The sequence below is a fragment of the Condylura cristata genome, unplaced genomic scaffold (assembly GCF_000260355.1).
Source record: "Condylura cristata isolate star-nosed mole 26May11 unplaced genomic scaffold, ConCri1.0 scaffold00009, whole genome shotgun sequence".
In the NCBI taxonomy this organism is placed as follows: domain Eukaryota; kingdom Metazoa; phylum Chordata; class Mammalia; order Eulipotyphla; family Talpidae; genus Condylura; species Condylura cristata.
This window is the reverse complement of record NW_004567110.1, coordinates 46,523,609-46,546,392: the sequence shown is the minus strand read 5'-3', so window position 1 is coordinate 46,546,392 and position 22,784 is coordinate 46,523,609. Positions and strand designations below refer to the sequence as shown.

Below are 22,784 nucleotides of genomic sequence, written 5' to 3'. Positions count from 1 at the left end.
CCCCCCCGTTTTTGATCCCATTCCCCACTCCACCCCCACAAAATGTCCCTGGTATATGGTTGTTCATTATTTTTGTTATTTTCTCGTCTGGTCCAGTATACTCCTAGGTACTGAATTTTTAACAGGGAAGAGACATGATTAGGCTATCCTCTAAGAAGATTGCACTGGTTCCTGGGTGAATTGGAGATGAATGTAAAGAGGAAGTAGACAGAGGGGTAAAAACCATCAGAAGCTGTTACAGTAATCTGGAGAAGAGACAAAGACATGATGAAATGTGTGGTAGTGAAGAAAGGACTGGAGAGAAGGGAACAGAATTGAGAAACATTCAGATGACAAAATCAGCAGGATTTTTTTCCAAATTATGTTGAAGTGATTAAATTTAAGTGATCATCTTGCTAGCAAGGTGATCAAGGGGTACCTAAGGACTCTAAATTTGCATGCTCTAAAGGGACCCAATCAATCGTGCGTACAAGGGCAAAACAGATTCTTGGAATAAAAGAACTTTAATAGAACTGGTGGGCATAGAGCGAAGAAATGGTTTCCCAGTAAAACAGCCAAAATTACTCAACCAAACAGGGTTGGCGTTCAGCAACTGCTGAGGCCCCAAATCTTGCAACAAATCTAAGTCATCTTGTGGGGAGTCATAGGAGGATTGCTGGGAATTAAGGGTAAAATTGAGCAGCTACAGGCATTGTGGGCCTGGAAGAGGTGGTTGGTTTTTCTTGATTTGAGTGGGTTCTTGGGATCCCAGCTCAGTGGAACTGGTAGAACGCATTCACCAATTGATCTCTCTCTCTCTTTTCCCCAGGTTATTCCTCTCTCCAGGTCCCCTTTTTGTAAATTAACTCTTTATTAACCTGTGTGTGTGTGCACACCTGCAGTCTCATTATTGGTCCCTTCAGTGTGGGGGTGAGGACCCAAATTCAGGCCAACCCATTTCACATAGGGGTTGCCCTGTAACACTGTTTGCAGAAATAAGAAGGGGAAAAGGAAAATGATCTACTGGTGAGAAATCATTTAATTGAGTTTTTCTTGTGAATATTGCACATGTCCTAACATTCCTGCAAAACAGTTGTTTTCATTATCATCTTTGTTTTCAACATTAAAAATTCACAATTAAGGGCCTCCCTGGTGGCACAGGGGTTTAAGATATCTATCAAGTTGTTGCAGGCCACTACAGCACTAGTTCTATCACCTGCAAACCAAGGAGATACCCATATGGCATAGCAGACCTCATCTGTCTCACCCCCACATCGTCAGCAGTGTATTTCATTAGATCTGTTTGTTCTGCTCCCCACTCTGTCTCTGGTGAATCTTCTCACCACCACCACCCCCCCCACACACCTCTGGCCTATACCCTAGTTCTTGTATGCATAAATATATAGATTTTTTAAAATTTTGCAACTAAGTAAGAAAACAATAGTATATCTTAAGTTGTGTTTTTGAAAATATTGAAATTCCTCCCTTAGACATAAAATATGAAAATACACCATTGGGTAGGTATTACTAATAACTGTTAAAAACAAAATTCATCCAAATAAGTGTGGAGTTCTAATTTACTTTACTAAAAAAATTCATGAGTTAGGCAGCATCAAATCTAGCGCCTAGAAATATGCTGCAAAATGTTGTACAAAATGAAAGACTGTATGAAAGAAGGAGGTGGGTGTAGGGTTATTAGCAAAAGAAAGAAAGAGTATTTCAGGCAAAGTCACCTTCCCTTAGGGAAGAATGGGGGTGCTGCCAGGAAACTCCAGTTTGATTGTCTAGATTTCCCCTGTGGGAGAGCTAAACTGCAGTTAGGTTAGGTATTCTCTGGAAGAGACTTAGCATGAATGACTCCATTTTGGATCTCCTTTTTCTTTACACTTCTTTCAAAATAGTTCAGACAACTTTTTGCCTCATTGCACCCATGAAAAACAAGATAGTTACCAGCAGCTCTAGTGGAGCCATTGGCGAAAATTCTATGAGGATTCTTGCTTTTGCACCTGCTCAAATCAGCAGTCTGACCCAGAAATGTAACCTCATTGTGTACCACCAGAGTTTCTGTCGCTACATGAAACATACAGGCTTCATTAAATTGCACTAAGTGAACTGCCATTGAAACAATGCTAGTTCTTTGTACATGTAATTTTTAAAAACAATTTCAATGTTGAGTATTTTTATATAAACACCATAGTCAAATGAAAATATAAATCTTTAGAATTTACTACTCTTTTCTCAATGAAGTCATCTTTAAAAATGGTGGCTTATTTTCCCTGAGTTATATAAAAGTATTCATGAATTTATTAAAAACGTGTTTTAAAGAAAAGAAAATTTAGGTAGAGTGCCAATTGATAGTCTACATAAAGAATTTAAGCATTTTCCTTTCCTTTCTTTTTTTTTTTTTTAAGACTTATTTATTTGTACATGCACAGCTGGGGTACAGCCCCGAGGCTTAGGGGTGGTGAGAGGCTTCACCAGAGACAGAATGGGGGAACAGAACAGGAAGATCGAGGAAGTACATTGCTGAGGGGAGCAGCGGGCGGGTCAGGGGAGGTCTGCCCCGCCATGTGGTCACCTCCGGGCAGGCGGGAATCGAACCCATGCGGAAGTGGCTTTAGCTTCTCAGTGCAGTGCTTTAACCCGGTGCGCCACGAGAGAGGGCCCTATCTTTTCTTTTTTTTAAGAAACTAAAGAGCAATTCTAGCAAAATAAGATCTAATTAAACCCTGAGAAATTACCAAAAGATAGAATAACCCATTTTTGTTTTTTATTTCTATAGCTAATAAGGGATGTTAACATTCTTTAATTGGCCCAGAAACATTAAACTGCCTTAAATATTAGTTAAATATTAGTTTGGAGTTTAATGCCTGCAGAGAGTAACTTGCCCCTGCGGATTTCATAGCATTTACCACAAGTTGTAATTACACATTTATTTGTTCAGTTCTTTATGTCTTCAGATTTCACATTAGTCACACATTTCATTTTTTCACATTCCTAATACAAATCAAGCTCTTTAAATATGGTTTAAAATACTCTCTTGTACATTTTAAAAATAGGATGGTGGTAGAATGAGGGGGAAAAAAAAGAATGTTAGGAGTTGTAATTGAGAATTTGACTACACACAACAGAAATCAGAACAGTGCCTTATGAATGAAAGGTTTTGTTCTCTCAACTAAAAGAAATCTAGACTCAGACTGTCAAGGCTAGAACAGTAGTGATCAGAGACCCAGGATTCCTTTCTCTCTCTGCTGCAACATAGAGTACTACATCAGCAAGTCAGTGAGGACATTTTTTTTTTTTTTTGCCTTGCTCTATAATTATTGTTTATTTGTTTTTATTGAAGCAACGCTGGTTTATAACATTATATAGATTTCAAGTGTACGTTTATACATCCTCTAATTTATGCTCACCTCCAGGAGTCTGAATCTCTTTTTGTCACCATACAATTCACTCAATTCACCCATCTGCTTATGAAGGAAGTGAGAGTGGTTCATGATCCCAGTTGACTACTGAAGTTCCAGTCACATCATATGACAAATGCCACTCATACTCTTTTATGGAATTGCCCCGGAAGTCCCAGCTCTATCCTTTTCTACAGCCCATTAGATGGAATTCAGTCAGGTGTGTACATGGAGCTTCATTGGAAATTGGAGATGTTACCAAAAGCTGAGCCATTTCTACCACAAATGAAAGCTAGGATCTTGTTCCAAATGAGAAAGGCAATGAGCAGCCCCTGCCATATTATTTAGGACTATCTCCATCAGTCAAAAATATCTATTTTTCAAGAAATGATAGCAGAAGTTTTACAAGCTCAGGATTTGTCTAGAAAAGGTTATTGTCATCAGACAAAATGAGGGAAAGTTTTTTTTGTCATTATTGTATCAAATACCACCTTGGCCTCCACAGCTCCCTGGTCAGGCAAAGCAATGACTTGGTGAGGCGAATTTTTTCTTCTTCATGACTCTTACATAGAAAACTACAGATTTTCTTGTTGCTGAGAGGTACTAACTTACAACGAAGTTACCCTTTCCTGTTTAAAAAAATAAAACCCTTTCCTGGATAACTGAGTTTTACATCACATACAAAAGCATTTTCAGCAGTATAATCAAACATTCCAGTCTGTTTTTATGTCAAAAGAGTTGTTGGAGTATTCAAGTCAACACATCTTCAAGACTTTTCCCCAAATTAGTAACTCTCAAATTATTTAATTCGAATTGTCTCATACTGTTAATGTCAGTGTAATAGTATTGCTAAAATTTATTAGAGAACTGTATTAACATTTTAACTCACTCTACTTCTATTACTAGGGACATTATTACTTTCTTTGCATTTTCCCAGTTGGTTGGGTTTATGTGGAAAGATTAAGTATACCTAAAACCAATATACTATTGCTTGACTTACAGAAAAAAAGTAGCTGTGAAGAGGTCCGAAACTAGTGTAAATAATTTTTTCTTTGCCCATTTGTATATTAAGTTCCCTAAATATTTTTATCATCTATGTCCATGGAGATAATTCACAGAATGGAAAAGTATTTATTCACAAATTAACAAACTAACTTGGAAAATAACAGATTTATTAAGGGTAAAAGCCCCAAGTCACATTGTCAGAAGGCAGAAGGTGAGATTTAGCTCTAGCTTTCTGATCTTCCTATGTGGCTTGGGGTTGACTGGAGAAGAGCAAACAATATTCTACCTTCCTATATAAAGTGCTTGGATGAGCAAATTTGATAATATGTGGCAAAGTCTTTCCTGAGTGGCAGTGATTCATTGTGAACATAGAAGGAGTTGTTTTATCCATGAAAGAACAAATGTTTTATCCATGAAAGACTCTTACTGGGTTTGGAAACATAAGAAACCACCTAAGCAAATGAAAAATCTTGTTCACGGTTCAATTTGAATTATTATCAATGTAAGGTCTGGCTTTCAGAGGACAACTAAAGGTATATTAGAGGAAAGTGCTAGCTGGGAAACCACTAACCAAGTTGGGAAACATTTGACTTTCATCCACCTTGATGGCTAATAGGGACTCATTGGGATTTGTTTTCATTTGAAAAATGATAGAAATCAGACTCTACTTTGGTGTTTGGGGGTAGGTCTAGCCCAGAGTTAATAACATGCACATACTAGGGAGCCCAAGTGCGATCTGCCTTACCTTTAGAAAGAGGACAGTTGCCAGTAATCTGGACCTGTGCTGTACCAATATTGTTTAGAGCTATCCAGTTAAAACTAGGGTTCTTGGGCTCTCCCTGGTGGCCCAGCTGTCTAAAGTACCACATTATGAAGTTCTCTGAAGCCACTGCAGCATGAGTTCAATCCCCAACCAGGGAACTGACCCACATGGCATGGCAGACCTCTCCTGACCCACCCGCTGCTCCCCTCAGCAGTGTACTTCGTCAGTCTGCCTGTTCTGCTCCCCATTCTGTCTCTGGTGAATCTTCTCAGCCACCACTCCTCTAGCCTGTATCCCAGTTCTGTACGCATAAATAAATGAATCTTTAAAAAAAAAAAAAAAAGTAGGGTTCTTTTCCCACTCACATGATCTCCAGTAGTTCCTAAAAAATACACAGGTGTCCTATAGATGTTTGCTGTACTAAAATGTTTATTCCAATTAAATATGTGCAAATAAACAAGAAATGTCATATAGTTTTATGCTTAGTCGAATCTATAGGACAAATTTCTGTTAAATATGGAAAATGGCAAAGCAGGAGTGTTCCTGTGAAACTTAATTCAAAACCCTGAGTTCATTTATCTAAAACCTCCAACCAGTCCACCTCAGCAAGAAGGAATCTAATAACTCTATGAAGCACCCACACTCAAAGATTTGTCACAGTGTCTGCCCACTAAACCCACTGCCACCACACTTGAGAGGTCCTCATGTCTTCGCTCTTATTTTCAACACATCTAATAAGGTCTAATAAGCCTCCTTCCTAACATTTCAGAAAAGATAAAATGGAGTGATGAGAGGTAAATATAATAGCTAGAAGTGATTATTGATAGAAAATGAGACACAAATGATAGTCTGAGAAGCACCCATAAAGAATTTCAAGCACCAGGGAAGTAGCATTTACGTATTGGACAAACATCCCAATATCCCAGTTGGTCTTTGGAATTGTAGCCAAGGGCAGTATTTATGTTACCAATGATGGCCCAGAGCCACAAAACAAAACAGTTTTAAGTTCATTTTTGTGAAGATTTAGGAGATGCATAAATTAATTTTTGAAAGCACAAGTGGTAGATTAAATCACAGTCTTTTGCCACCTCAGCTCCACGAGGTAAGTGAACAGAGTTCAAGGTCCTTGCCCATTGTCATAGAGCTTGCCAAACCTTGCAGGGTGCAAAACAGACCCTGACCCACGTTGGGCTGCACCACATGGCTTGCTTTGGCCAATGGCAGGTGAGCAGGGGTGCAGGATGCTGTGTCTAAGCAGGTTCTTTGAGTAGCATTCAAACTTTTCCACCATCTCTCCAGCTCCAGGTTTCTGTCTTAAGAATAACAATTCAGACAAGGCTGTTGCTTCAGCCCAGCTTCTGGGACTAATGAACCACTTCCCAATGCATCATGGAGAAATAGTTTTTTTTTTTTTTTTTTTTGGTTTAAGCTACTGGAACTTTGGGAGTTCTCTATACAATTCTGCCTTCGCTCTTTCAAGTGGTCCCATTTGTTTGTTCTTTCCACCTCATTTAAATACTGGTAGTAAGGTGTCATGGAAATTCACCTAAGTGGAGACTCTCCTTCCCCTAACTGTGATAGTTAAAGTATTATTGTGAATAGCCTCATTTCAAATTGCGCTTGAGGACGTGATGAAAAAAGGCAACAAGCAGCCACGTGCAATATATTAACAGGATTGTGCCTCCTCCACCTAGCAAGCCAAGAAGCCAAGCCTCAGGGAGGGCTTGTGTGGGTGTGCCTGCTACGGGCCTGGGGAACAAGGCCTGCTAGAGGGTTAGGGGCTGGGGAGGAATCTCAGTGGCTGGAATTTCCATGCACTGGTGATACTGAGGATGATGTCATGAGGGTGTGGGTTAAGAACAGCTGGCAGCCACCTGCCTCCCTTTAGAAAATATCAGGGGTTGGGGGATGGCTCTCTCAGATCACAGGCACAAAGCAGAAAGTCAAGTCTGATCTTTCTGTTTCTGAAAGATGAAGCACTCCAGTACTAACTCAGAGCCTGAGAATGACTGACTCCGTGACTATGCACAAATTATTTCACCTTCTGCTTTAGCACCAAGGATTAATTAATCATTGCAAGTTGTCTCGAAACTACACAATGCTAAATACAAATAGAGGAGACCCTCAAATTCATGGAGTTGTGACTCATGGTCTTGAATATTCATGTTGAACCACGCTAGTCCACTCTCTCACCCAGCAACCACTCTTTGTTTTACTGAGCTCTGAGGGGTCTCCTTCTGTTTGTAAGGTGAAAGGGGGCCTGTACGTGGTGTGTGGCTGCAATACTGATGCTCTGTTTTGTTCTCCTTGGGTGGCTACTAGAAGGCACAGCGGCAGGTGTCTAGAAACCCTAGAGACACCTGACACATTTTTGCCTCCCCCTAAATTGCTCATTACAACTTTTGTCAATTCCAAAATCTTTGCACATATGTGATGTTTCCCATGCTCCTTAGGAAAAAATACAAAAATAGAATAGTTCAGAATAAAGATTCTGGCATGGGGTAGTCCCAGTTCTGCTCCTTTTGCAGCACAACCTTGGACTGAACCTTTAACTTACCTGAACCTCAGTTTCCTCGTTTAGAAAAGTAAGTTAATAGCAGTCCCCATTTTAAAGTCTTAGAAAAGTGAATTACTGGTTAGGAAAGGTTTAATATATGGCATTTGCTTACCATTATTAGCCAAAACTGTTATTTCCTGATAAAAAGTAAAGTTTCATCCACTTGTCAGAAACTGAATTTGGAAACCCAAAAGGGCAAAAGGAAAGAAGGGAGTAGGCAGTCTAGAGGGGCAGTGGCACCCGAAATGTGAGGGAGAAGCAGGAGATGAAATAAAGAGGTGGGGCCCTCCCTGGTGGCGCAGCGGGTTAAAGCACAGCACTAAGAAGCTAAAGCCACTTCCACATGAGTTCGATTCCCGCCTGCCCCGGAGGTGACCACATGGTGCGGCAGACCTCTCCTGACCCGCCCGCTGCTCCCCTCAGCAGTGTACTTCGTCCATCTGCCTATTCTGTTCCCCACTCTGTCTCTGGTGAAGCCTCTCGCCACCCCTGCGCCTCTGGCCTGTACCCCAGTTCTGTATGCACAAATAAATAAATCATTTAAAAGAACTTTTTTTAAATGAGGAGGTGAGGGGAAAAGAGAAGGGCTCAGGCCGTGCAGCAGTCTTCTTGCTGCTGGAATATACTCTCTGAAGTCCACAACTGGAATATTCAGACCCCAAAAGTCTTGTCACATTTTCACTAGGGCTATCCAATCATGAAGATGTGGTTGTGGCAAGAATGTAGATACACAAAGTGGTTTGGAAGGTGACAGTCTGGACCTTTGCTCTAGTTTGGTTGTCTGCGCCTGGGCCCAGTGAACTGTCCAACTTTTGCAGCTTACTTTGTCCTAGCTGGCCCTTTTCTCTATTCAACAGTGAGGAGAATTCAGCTTGGAATCCACCATCACAGTGGGTTGAATATGGCTGATACATTTTTTGGATCATATTCAGTGGAGTCAATTGAAAATTGATCTCATGGTTCAATTTAAAAATAAGTCAATTTTTTGGATCATTTTATTCAATTTTTACCACTGCAACTGTATATCTCTGCCAGTGCCTTATAGAAAAGGTGATAGGTGGGAGTATCAGGCCCTGAGTGGGTGGAGTGGGCGGACACAGCTAGACAGAATTTGAAAACTGGAGGTAGGTTTTAGTAACTCACAATGTCTCCTTAATCTCCAGTAATAATTTACCTTAAAAAAAAAATATATATATATATATGGTCTCCCTGGAGGCATAAGGGGTAACATCTCAGCACTATGGAGCTGTCTGCAGCCATTGCAACAGGAGTTTGAGCCCTGGCTGGGGAGATGATACTCATGGCACAGCAGATCCTGTGGCACAGGCTGCTCCCCTTGATAGTGAATTTCAGTCAATCTGCCTGTTCTGCTCCCTATTCTGTCTTTGGTGAATTCACTCACTGCCTGCACCTCTGACCTGTACTACAATTCTTGTATGCATACATAATAAATCTAAAAACACACACATATAAAAGAATATTAATGGGTCATTCGAGAGTTGCTCAAAAGAACACTTTTGGATATTTGTTGAAGGAAATGGAAAATTCTCTCAGTTGCCCAAGTCTAGTGAAGGTTGATTGTGTTGGAATGTTTACTTTTTGGAAAGTCCGCAAAAGACCATCTTATAAAATAATCCAATCAACTATGAAGTAATTGGCGATATCAATATTCCGGTCTTGTGGATACTCAGCTGCTTCAGCCAATGCAAAGGCCTGAGACCTTACTGAAAAGATGTGAAGCCCCTTTCTCATGCTTGAATGTTGGTGGGGACCTGCTTCCCTGCTTCTAGAAGGTTATGTTCTCAAATGCCCTCAAGTGGCAGAAGGGCAATGGGAGGACTCACGCAGGTGCCTTTTATTAGGGGCATTAATCTCATTCATCAGGGGGTACTTCCAATCAGCTTCCAAAGGTCCCACCTCCCAGTGCCATTTTGGGGATCATTTTGGGAAGTAGGCTTTCAACCTATGAATTTGAGGGGTAGCATAATCATTTGGTCCATAAAACCTTCAACTTCAGAGATTCTATAATGTCTTTTTTGTGAATATCTCCTTCACATTACCCCCTAAGTGGAGGTTGCTAACCTTTCTCATATATGATTCAGTCAGTGAAATAGTATTTTAATGAGATAAAACAAATTGTGTGCCAGGATGTTGCTTTTTTGCTAACTTTGCCAACCATTTATGATCATTTAAACATTTCCATGCATTTCAAGCATGTAAAGCAGTAGGTTGGAGATCCTGAAAAGAGGGAACAAAAACAACAAATCTAATTCTTTATATTCTCATCTGTCATTGAAACTAGAAACGACCAGGGAACAGAAAAATGATCAAGAAAAACAAATAAATAAACAAAACCTCCATGATCTATCTGGACAGGAGGGCTTAGTAAACTTCTTTGGCACCCAGACTTAGTAACTAAGAATCCAGTTTTACTACCAGTGACAACTATTATTTTGAAGTTGTTAAATACTATGATTTATTTTTCATAACACTTCACCATAATAAGCCAAAAGAGTACTATACCAGAGACTCACAATAATTTTATAATTTTCTGAACAATCCAAACTCTTTAGATATTATAGTTATAAAATGCTTGCTGTGTTTTACTAATCTACCCATCAGTAAAAATGGTTTTACTTTTTGCTCTTACTTTTTGTATGCAAATTTTACATATAAACCTAATTCAGATAACAGGGGAGAATTCTTAATTTTTCCTTTAATTAAGAAGTAAATACCTACCTTTGTATTCAGAGTGTTTTAGTTAGCTTACAAATATAATTGAAAAATGCTTTCCTTTTTGAAAACACATATAAAATCAGCCCAACCCCACTGCATTATAATCTTTAATATCACATCAGGTTTTAATAAGCCTCCTTTTTGCAGCACACATGTGCTTAAGACTTCATGGAAATCAAATCAGTAGAGAGAAGGGATTACTTTAGATTACTTTGAAATATGCATTGTTTGAAATGGCCTCTGGTGACCAGCTTTCACGAATGACTGATTTTACTTGTGGGGCACATCATCTGGTTTAATTATATCAGTTCCTTTGTGTGACAAGTGCTGTTATTGTGTGTGCTGAGAAATAAAGCCTTAAAACAAAGTAGAATAGATAGTGAGAATATAAAGTTTGGAAATGGGACACCACTGAGTGCTTGCTCTATAGAAGTCTAGCTGAAAGCTGAAGACTTGTCTAAGCAAGTGTAAACATTCTTCTAGAAAGAGACTCCACTGATAACAAATATAAATTTAACCCAACATTCATGAAGATAGGTCATAATCAGCCTTTTCTGGGAGAGTCTTTTACAAATATGATCAATTTACATGACAATACAACAACTATTTTAATTCTATAAATTCTTACAGTTAAACTTAAGTTTCCTATTTTGTAATAATTGAGCAAAATGTTCATTTTCATTAGTTAAAATATCTCCAACTTCTGTCCAGAATTTAATCTAAGACAGTCTTAAATTTCAAGTTATTTTAGGCCTTTCATGGAAGTAGCATCACTTGAGTCAGTAAATGTTAGTGAATTTATAGTTTTAAAAATCTCCCAATGTATGTTTTCAGGTACTAACCCATCCAAAGATGTTAATAAATGTAATGATTTGAGAGTAGGTAGTTAATCTGATTAGACAAAAATGCTGCAAATCAGATGAATGTCAATAATGACAGGCATTTGCATTCTTTATCTGTTTTGTGCATACATTATAGCTAAGATTAACAAATTAATTTTCCTAGCATGGCCTGTTCTGCTGTTCTATTGTAATGATATTTGCCATGGCTGTGGGCCCGAATTTCACTTGCTCATTGAATTGCTCAAGTGGATTGCTCATTTTCTTGATAAATATATAGCTACCCTTGTTGATCACTGGAAGAGAGCCCCCAGCTACAGCAAAGATTGTATCTGACAATAACACAGGTACGTAGGTACGTAAACACAGGTTAAGAGTGATTTTGTCACTAAAAGACTAAAAGTTGTTTAAAATATTTTCCAACACAACTTGTGAAGGATTATTTTTGAAATGTCATACATGAACTACATTTTAGGGTTGCCTTGGAAATGTATCCGAGCAAAAAAGTTGCCTTAAAAATTAATGCTTGTTTTTGTTTTAAGTTTCTACTGAAAGTAATACATGTTGGGGGACAAAATCTATTTTGCATAAATTGTCTTATAATTCTTCACTCCCCTTGTATTTTGAAATGCATATTCATCTTTCACACTCTACTTCCAGACTTCTCTTTTTTGGTCAGCATTTTGTGTGAAGTCAGCTAGATCCCTCAGGAGGAATTTGTAGCCCCACTCTGCTGTATTTAAGCCTTTGCAACAGTGAAAGAGCATTCTATTGGTAAGGGTTTGACAGCATGGAAAAGTAAGCCAGTGGATTTCTCTTGACACTAGCTTAATTTAAATAGTAACTTTGGGTGTTCCTCTTTACTCACAAAGGCATTTAACAACAACCCCAAAATTCAGAAAGATGCTTTTGAAATATATTTCTTCACACCAAAACGGGGAGTAGTGGGGGGGATGAGTAAGAATTGAAAATACCCTAAGAGTTGTAGAATTCTGAAATAACTTTGTGTTGTCCCAAATCACATACATCAGGGAAACAACTAGAAAGAAACATCCCCCATAAGTCCCCTATCTATTGAAAGTACCTTTTTGGTAGCTAAGAGTACTTGTAATTTAAGCTGTGAGGAACAACTATGTTTTTTCATTATTTGAAATGTGTGTGTAATGCTATTCATACCCATATCTAAAAAGTGTGCATCTGTGTGTAACTGTGTATATAGGTGTGTGTAGACAGAAAGATAAAACTCTGATGCAACTTGATGTGCTTGTGGCATAGACAGTCATGTTCAGCAAATGCTTTATCTGTTCCAAACAATTTCCCATCCCTTTTACAGTTAGATGGGGGCATATGACCAGTGGGAGCCAATAAAATCTGAGATGTCATCTGAGTCACATCTAGGTTGAAGTCGTACAAAACTCTCTTGTAAAATTGCCTAGTCTTTTCCTCTGCTTCTCTGTCTGGTTATTGCAGCAACGAGGTAATGGTGCCCCATTAGCCTTCCTCCATGCATGGCTGGGCAGAGTGTAGCTCTTTGCCATTGTGATTTGTAGAATGTGTGTGACTTATAGTATGAGTGACAGACGCACTTTATTGTGTTAAACCATTGAGATTTGTAGTTTGTTATTGCATCAGACTCCTGCTCACTCAAATTAATACCTCTAGATGCTTCTATACAAAATATATAAAACTAAAGGCAAACTAATTGAAACTGAATGCCATAAACCATATAGTTTATGACAGCTAAGAGGCCTATAACTGCATTTGTATTTCTATTTTTTTAATTTTTTACCATAAACATATATTTTTTACATCATTCTTCACTTTGTGCATTATGCATTTGTACTTCTTTGTAGCAATAATGCTAATTTATGCAAAGTTTCCAAGACCCACTTTTTGATTTCCAGTAGTTTCTTTGCCCTCATTCTCTTGGCTCTCACTGTCATCACTGAACTTGCAACCACTATCAAGCCCTTTAGGCACTTTGTAGCTCCTGTTGTGGGAATAACAAGACCCTCTGGTTCTCCTCATAAGTTCTAGGTCACTCACTCGCTTCCTTTTAATTCCTTTTCTTTTTTTGAAGAAACTGGATAAATCTTAACCTTGGATTTTGCGTTCTCAAAAATGCACTTACTTGATCAGCGCATTTTTATGTGGTTCTATTTCCTGCCTTTGGGGGGCTAACTTTCAAAAGTGCATTTCTTACTCTAACCTCTTACATCCTCTTGTCACTATTCAATCCTTGTTATCCTAGCTGTCATCTTTCTGAGTCCACTTACTGAATGAAGAGGCAGAAGGAAAACCTACAAAACTGAAATTTCCTTATTCCTGCTAGTCTAGTGCAACAGATTGTTGAGGGCAGGATTCGATATAGACATGAATGAAGTAAAAATTAAAATTTATCCCTCATCATTCCCCAGGGATAAACAACACTAACAGTTTTGTGAAAAGATGACTTTTCAAGGTTTCTTCCAATTCCAGGACTCACAATGTTGGGGGAGAAAAGGAAGAAACACAAACATTGTGAAGGAGAATCTCATCATTTAGCCAAGTATTTCCCCAAAGGTGTGCTCCAGGTCAGACGTGTACGCTTTTCAGCTGTCACTTGTAGGCAAAGATTTGTCATTATAGGGGAATAAAAAAATGTCACTGCACCAGAGGAGACTGTTCTCTCTCCTCTTTGCTTGGAATTGCAATAAATTAAATCAAGAAACAGGCTTTCTGGGGATTAACAGTAGATGAACTTTGCCAGCTATGGGGTTTTTAAAAGAAGAAATTAGATTCTTCATGTTTTCATATATATCATAAAGCGGATAGCACTTTCTGAAGGCTTCGTCTAAAGAAAATAGTGATATATGGGAAACTTAAAAGCCACATTTAAGAGGAAAGGGCCATGCAAGCTGACCCTAAGAAATGTGAGTGTGTAGATTGACAGCAGGAAGGGACAGGGGTGGGGTGTGGATACCAGCTTCTTGCTAGTATAATCCTATTTTACTTCACTGATGAGAAACTGTTCTGGCTAAATTGAACTTCGAGTAATTGCATGCTATGGTATAATGAACCTGTTGTTTTCATTTGGTTATGGTTTTCCTCTGTCCTCACTATGGATGGGCATTGCTTTGTACTAGAAGCAATGCTTTTGCACCATTCCTGCAAGGGTTATTTCTGCTGACTGGGCTGTTCTGATCTTGTCCTCTCAGGTGGTTTAGAGTGCAAACATTCATTTGTGAAGAGAGGTGTGAACCTGAACCTTGGATATGTCTGAAGTATACAGTATTATAAACAAATGTTACCTCAGTACAAAATAACACAATTTCACAAAAGAAAAGCAACTCCCATGTGATACCAGATATTTAGAACATAGGACGATTTCAAAGTCTACAGGGGGACATGTGAGTTATGAATGGGCCAGATCTATAGCCCAAGAGGTAAAAAAATAAGTCCAGGCTTAACCCTGGAACCCCAGGATAGTGTTAGGAACTTTCCAACATTTCGAGTTCAGGATGCCTTTACTTTTATATATATATATATATATATTTCCTCCTAAAAGATTTATTTACTTATGCATACAGAACTGGGTACAGGCCAGAGGTGCAGGGGGTGAGGGGATTCACCAGAGACAGAGTGAGGAGCAGAACAAGGATGACTTTATATTTATTAAAATGTATTGAGAACCTACAAGAGATTTTGTTTATGTGAAGTATACCTGTTGATATTTACAAATAAATTGAGAAAAATAAATAAATATCATTATTTTGAAATGTAAATAAAAATCTAAGTTAAATCATCTGTTTTATGAAATTGTGTTTTCCGAACCAATAAAATATTAGTGAATAAAGTGACATTGTTTACATTTTTACAAATCTAAAATACATTGTTTTGTTTGAACTGTAGGATTAAAATTCAGGCTCACATGGATAAATAGTTGGAAAAGAAGTTTCTAGTAGTTTTCCTCATACTTGTAGATCTTTTCTGATGCTATACCAAAACTTGACAGGTGGTTATTTCTTAAAGGTCAGTTGTAGTAAGAAATCTGAAGACTTAGCAATGAGCTTTTCACATTCCATTATATTAAAATCCAATGGTCACTTGCACTTTGAAATTTTTCACTGACATGATTTTATGGAACTGTATCTGGTCATTTGGGAAACAATAGTTCACTAAATTATGATAGCCTGACTCAACACATTTCACTTCACAATATCCAAAATAACCTTTGTTAATATCAATACCTGTGTTCTCAGAAAGGCTGGACCCATGGGGAAGTCGCCAAAATCACAGTGACAGACACAAGCTTTTCCAAATTCTGATTTCAGTTTAAAAGCTAGATTTCTGTCACTGGCAACAAATATAATAAATACAAATATAACAAATAGCTTTCCTCAAAATGACAGTCTCAGTTCATTCATTATTTGAGAAAATGTCTGCCCAAAATTGAAGCTCAAATTATTCCTTCAAGAAAATATAGTGTTCCATGGTAAAGAAAATGTAGCTCGCAAGTTGGTTGCACACAACTTTTCCTCAAAATATTCCTCATGCTCCATTGGCAACACACGGTTTTTTGTCATAAAAATTAAAAACAGAAGAAATGTATTCAAGGTCAAACTTTAATAAAAGTAGTCATTTTACTGTTTTGTCTGAGCGAAACTGGCCTTTTTTCCCCAAGCAAATGATGCTCCCTCCTCAGATGCTTCTAAGTTTTACCATCATTGCAATTTCACTATCAATGCAGTTCCCTACACAGAGGAGAAAAGGGAAATACTGTGTAAGTATTCTCTTCAAACTAGCTCAAGCCACGTGGATTTCCCCCATAGAATCTCATGCCCTACGCAAAAGTCCCAAACTATATTCTGTAAGCTCTCCTGCCTTTTCAAGCATCTCGCCACCTTCGTTCTGTTTTAGCTCAGCACCAGTTGCTCCAGGGAGGGGACTCGGTGGCTACCTAAAGCCTGGTAAACCTACCTGGGCGATGAGGCTTTAATTAGTGTGGGGGATGGGTATAAAAGCATGTGTGAACTATGCCTTCTGTCCACATTGAAGTCCTTCCAGTCCTTTTTTCTTCTATGTGTGACTTGAAAGTTTTAATGTCACATTTACAGTTTGGCTTACACTGCCCTAAACAAAGTCCTGTGAACTAGCGATGCCAAATGACCAGAGCTACAATCGGTGTTTTCATTTCATGGCTTGGAGAAAAGGCAACTTGTATTCTGGTCCTCATTCATGAATACAACTCACTTTCCATGTGTGAGTGGGGGAAAAAAAAACTCCTTTTGCATTTCTGCCATTTTCTGCTATTTCTCAAGACAAATTGTTAGTCTCTAAGGACACTTGTTGTCTACCACAAAGTATCCAATTCAAGCATTTCATCCTTGTCTCCTTTGTCAAGTTCTGCATTTTGTCTGTCAGGGTTTTTCTTTCTTCTTCTCCTTCTTCTTTTCCTTCTGGAGCTGGAAACCAAGCAGGGAGAGGATGACAGGTTTTAAAAGGTCATTTCTGTGTGCAGCTTTTTGTGTGTTTTGTGTTGTTTATGGAAGGGACGGGGATCAGAGGGACGCGTTCCTGCTGACCAGACCTGTCTGAAAGCTCTGTTTTTTACCACTCAGTTTCTGTGCTTTTACATGTGAATCCCCTGAAGCCATAATAAAGCACAGAAATTTTAGTCTTTTCTGCACCTTTAACTCACCAGAAAGGAAGGTCACTTAATAGGTTAAAAAAAAAAATCCATCAACTCTGGCCTCCCTTTACTTTATTAGGAAATGACTTTCAATGTAGTTTATACAAGGTACCATCAAGGCTAATTTTCTTTTTCCTAAAGGAAGAAGTAAAGTAAATAAGATAAAGAAAAGAATAACTAGTGAAGTAGGTTGAGTTCCAGGGAATGTTATCGGCATCTTAATTGGGAAGAATTTTCAGTTTCACATGTGGCTGATTATTTAAACTCTGGTATTGCTGCTTTGCACAAGGAGTCCAACCGCATTTCTCAGGTTTTGATGGTCAGTGGAGGCGGGTTAGACTGCTGCGGAGGCCAGCAAACTGTGCTGACTCTTCCTCAGTTGCTCCTGCAGGCCTAGACAGGTGAGCAAAGTTTTGCTACTTAAAGGGCTCACTAACCCTTGATGAAATTCTTGTATTTAATGATTGATCCTGATGCGTGCACTGTGGGAGACAGCTGTTGTTTGACATCTCATTTCTTTCGTCTTCCTGAAGTTTTGGGATCTTATCAGTTTTCTTATGATTTAAAACAAATGCTTAGAAACTCCATGAAGAACAATTGTGGGCTTTCCCTGCACAGCAGTCACTGAAATAACCCCAAGTTATTACCCAAAGCCACCGAATCTTACTATTGACTTTCTCAGAGCTACAGGAGCAATCTCAGAAGTTTGCTTGCTGCTTTGCAGATGATCGACTCAGGACTGCCTCCTGAAGACACTCGATTTTTGTTTAGAAACCTCTTTTTTGTTGAATGTGTCTTCTACCCCACCTCTTTCTCTTCCTCTCCTCCTTTTCTTTCCCTCTCGTCCCTCACCTTCTCTCCCCTACCCCCCATAATTACAGGCTTCAGGAATTGTTTACAAAACAGCTCATGAAGTTTAAAATAATAGGGGTGTGTGTGTGTGTAAAACAAAATAACGTGTGTAGCAGGGGTGAACAGTTTACACTCTTTCTTTTCTCTTCTTTCACTGCCCCTTATCACCTCCAGAATTGAAGGCCTGGAAATTAGCTGGGGACCATTTTCTCCTGCTACACAGTGCTCACACTTACTTTGTTATGTTTATCTGACGCCAGCTTATTATTATAGATCAAAATACAGACCCTCAGGTGTGTGGGGACAGATATACTGATAAAGTGGACTCTGTTCTAATTAGTTTCAGCCACCCTCAATTCCCATACAGACATTCTGTCATGATAACCAAGAGAAAGGTTTTTTTTTTCTTTCTTTTTTTTTTGGATGAGACCTTTGCTAGGTTTCAAAAGTCCAAGCAGGTTAGCATTCTAAAGTGAAAGGGGCATTTTTCCAACCCTTTCAAAAGTCTCCTCCTATGCAGATTTGCAAAGATTTTTCAATGCTCTCCTCCGGAATTTATTTATTTATTAATGTGGAAGGGTAGTCTCTAACCCCCAGTCTCAGAGCCAATCAATCACTTTGCTCTACAGGGTTAGATTTGCTGCAGCAAACCAAAGCCTCTGTGTTGCGGGCGAGCGCTGCACTGGGTCTTGATAATAGTGGAGCTAGTGCTGACAGTGAAGAGGGTTCTGTCCCCTTAGGCACCGAGGACGGTTGGACAGAGGGACCAGCCTTGCCTAGCGGGACCGCCCCTTCCCCTGCTGATTGATGGAGGCCAGTTAGGACTTTTCGGAGGCAGGGGAAGGTTGCCTTCCCAGTCACTCACTATGAAGTCTTTGTCAGCAGAAAGAACTCTCCTGGGTAGTGAGTGGCATAATGCAGATGACAAATGACAGCTTTGCGTTTCATTCGCTTGATAAATACTCAATATGGTATGCAGGTGAGTGGACGCGTCCCCACATGCTCTCTGGAATCAAACGCACCCCAGATATAAACACTAAGCGCAGGGTGCTTTCCTAGGCACTGCTGGCTCTCTCTACCCTCCTTTTAGTTTTCCTGGGATATGTAAAGTGCTGTTAGAATGTGAACACAGATGATACCCTCACCCCTTTTATGGAGCTAATTATGAAATGAAAATATTATTTGAGTCCTGTGTCAGCAGTTCTGAATGTTGTTTTCTTCTGTCTCTGTTTGGCGTGCAGGTGGGAATAGATATGTAAGCCATTTCAAAAGACTACTCTATATCAAAAATCTATATCAAAATCCTTGACTGACATTTCCTTTGTATTTTTCTCTCTCTTCTAGGACCCCAACTGCAGATGTTCTGAATACCTTTGAATATAGAAATTGATTATTCAACCAGGAACTTAATTCAAGGTATTAGCTCTTGTCAGAAAGCTTAACATTCTGTGTTGGAAATTATATTTGAGCCATGAATTGAAATAAGAAACATTGGAATGAGAATAAAGGACAAAAGCAAATTTGCAAGAAAATCAAGTGCTTAAAAACTACCCAGAGCTTGGGAGGGTTGGCCACTTCTGACTCATACAGAACCCTTTCTCTGCCAGGTCACACTTAGTTTTAGCCCTTTTCCTGCAACTGGGTTTTAGGTTTGGATTTCTCTTAGTCTCTCTCTCTCCCTTTTTCTTAGACTGCCCAGACCTGCAGAAACCAGGAGACTGAGACATTTTGTCAGTTTGCGACACTGGACCAAACACAATGAAGTATTCTTGCTGTGCGCTGGTGTTGGCTGTCCTGGGCTCAGAACTGCTGGGCAGCCTCTGTTCGACTGTCAGATCCACGAGATTCAGGGGACGGATTCAGCAGGAACGTAAAAACATCCGGCCCAACATTATCCTTGTGCTCACTGACGATCAAGATGTGGAACTGGGTGAGACACTGAATCTTTCACTTGTCACTATTTGCTGAATCTCAGCTTTATCAGTAACGGTCAGTGAACATTTAGAGGTTTGGAAGTTAATTATAGAATCATAGCCAACAATCTAGTTTTACAAAATAAATTTGTATTAATTGTAAGGCATTTGGTTGTGTTTCAACATTACTTTTCTGGTCATGGACAGAAAAGAGTCTGGGAAGGATAAGAGGATGGAGGAAAAGAGTAAGCACAGAATATTACAAAGTGAAGGATTTGATCATGTACCTTGGAAACGCTTGGTCAGGGATTATTTCTTAAATGTTTGGGCCAAGTTATTTGAAAGACTATTAGATTATGGCTGTACTTCTGTGTGATGGATGTAAATATAGATCCATACTAGAGGAACATTAAGTGGTTATTTCATTGAGAGAATGATTTACTCTCAATTTGTGATAGTCATTAGGTTATTGAAAGTTATAATATTCTACCTTTCTTCCTGGTAGTAATTCACATACCATGCTAGGTAAGATGTTTTCCTGAGAGGAATTAACTGATTTAGGTTAATTCTAGAGTATCTAGAAACTCTATAGCATCTGGGTTTCTTTCTTTTTCTTTGGTGCCCCAGTCATAAACCTAGGGTCAAGTTTAAGGGGTTCAGGGTATCCTAGGACAGATATAAAATTTGACCTTATAAATCATTATAACCTGTTATAATCACCAATTGTTTCTATTCCTGAATGGGCCCAAATTCCTCATGCTCAGGCTTTGCTTGGCCTGAGTGATAGTCAAGTTGTATCTGCTAGATTTGGTCTCATAGAATATGCTTCATGGAGTTCCTCTGGTGTGGGTTCTTAGGGATTAAATCCTCTCTGCTGGAACTTGGTCTGCATGGGAGGGATTATGATTTTTAGCTTGAAACCAAACCATGGATGTCAACAAAGTCCAGCTGAAAGCGAGTGAACTAAAAGCCGACAGCAGTGATGAATGTTTAAGTCATCCCAAGCCTTCCATCTCTTACCTCACTTTTTATATAAGGGTATATGATTTTCAGGCAACACACCTGAATAAAACGTCTATCAGGTATGATTTTAGTGTGTATGTGGCTCATGGTTTAAGTTTTCATTCACTTACAAAGTAAAATTAAGTGAATATATTTGATTCTCTTTCCTTGACATCTCTCAAAGCCATCCCTTTACCAGTCGAGATCTTCAAGCGCGTCTTATTGCTCCCATTTTTCTTAACTGATTGGTCACTGAGCCACCTGTCCCTCCAGTCTTGATTTCTAATGTCTGTTTTCCCTTCTGTTGTCAAAATTATCTTTCGAGTATCTGATCATGTCTCTTCTGCTTAAAAACTCCATGATTTCCCATGAGGATAAGTCCTTGTCCTCCTCTGACCTCTGACCAAGGAGCTCTGGACCCTTCTATCTCTCTGAGGCACTTTCCCTTTCCCAGCTCTGCTCTGTCCTTTATAGAAACCACCCATGCTTCCCTGAAGATCACTGGTGACTTCATCTCCATGCTTGTATACACCTTTCTGCCTTTCTCCCCCATCACTGCACACCCCCACCACCCCTTTGGAGGAGTCCTATCTGTCCTTCATGATCAATTCAAGCAACTTGACCACAAGGGCCTTCCTTCACCAAAACCATACTCATCTCCAGCAGAACAGTTGGAACTTTGTTTTGCACACCTTAGATTTGCTTCTAACATGACCCTTAATCCACCTGGTACTTCCATATCCATCACCTGTCTCTTCCTCTAAATTGGAAGCACCCCACGTCAGGAGTATGTTGTTTATATTGAAATCCTACTGCTTTGACCGTGCAGGGACTATACAGTAAGTGCTAAATAAACCCAAAATGGACCCAAAAATTATGGTAGCCTGGAAAAAGCTAACACAAGTTGCAGAAATGAAAGAAGATATTTGTCATGATCTACCCATAGATAGCCATTAACTTTTAAAAAAAATCAAGAAATTATTTTATAAATTTATTTTTAACAGATTTTGAGTCTTTACCTTTGATCCAATAGTTCATTGATTCATCAAGTGTTTACTGAGCATTGACTCAATATTGGTTCCTATTGGAAGCCAGAACATTATATCTGTTGGATACAATGGTGAAGGGTCACAGACCAGGCTCAATCAACCCACTTTTCTTTTTTTCTCATATATTTCTTTATATACTTCATTGATCTAATTTGACACCCTGCTAAAAGTTCAATTATTTAATCTTCACAATAATGCTAGGAAGTAGGTACTCTTACTCTCTTTATGCATGAGAAAAATGAAGCTTAGAGAAGGACTATGGATATAGTAGTAATAAAAGGTGACAGTTACACATTTAGTAATATCTCTTCTGTCAATCAGTCCATCAAGAGATATTTAAGGATTCCTTCCTAAAAGCAACTATAAATAAATTCATAGCAAATGCATAGTAATGGTCTAGGTTGAAAAACTACCATGAACTGGTAGCAAATAATTTAGGAAAATTATACTCTCTGTAGTGGTTGTTCCTTGATGGACTCATTTACCTAGTTTTTGTAATGTTCTCAGGATCCTTGAAACCTACAGTTCTAGATTTTAGTTGGGTTTTGTCTTTTGTTTTTACTGTCTTAACCATTTTAAAATATACAGTTCAGTCCTGCAGTGTTAAGTACATTAATGTTGTGGAGCTAACTTCCAGAACCCTTCATCTTTAAAAATTAAAATTCTGTATGCCCATTAAATAACAAATACCCATACCCTGAGGCCCTGGCAATCACCATGGTACTTTATGTCTCTCTGACTGCTTTGGGTTCTTTATATTAATAGAATTTTGTGATTAGTTTGTTGCACTTAGCATAGTGCCCTTCCTCAAGTTCATCTGTGTTGTAACATGTAACAGAATTCTCTTCCTTTTTAAAGCTAAAAGATATTCCATGGTTGTATATACCAGCATAATTGCTCTATTTTTCTGTTGCTGGGAATTTGAGTTATTTCCACATTTTGATTATTGTGAATCAAGGTGCTATGAATGTGGTACATATAAATATCTCTTTAGGACCATGATTTTTTTTTTTT

The 22,784-nt window shown here is 38.8% G+C and overlaps 1 protein-coding gene across 1 annotated transcript in view; it reads left to right on the top strand.

Annotated features, from left to right (window-relative positions):
• Positions 1-22,784, top strand: part of LOC101630127 (extracellular sulfatase Sulf-1) — a 130,606-nt gene that overhangs the window by 39,084 nt on the left and 68,738 nt on the right. Inside the window, exons 2-3 of the mRNA XM_012723093.1 lie at positions 19,151-19,222; positions 19,497-19,736. Coding sequence (XP_012578547.1) covers positions 19,565-19,736 — 172 coding nt within the window. The 5' untranslated portion in view covers positions 19,151-19,222; positions 19,497-19,564. The remainder of the gene's footprint in view (positions 1-19,150; positions 19,223-19,496; positions 19,737-22,784) is intronic.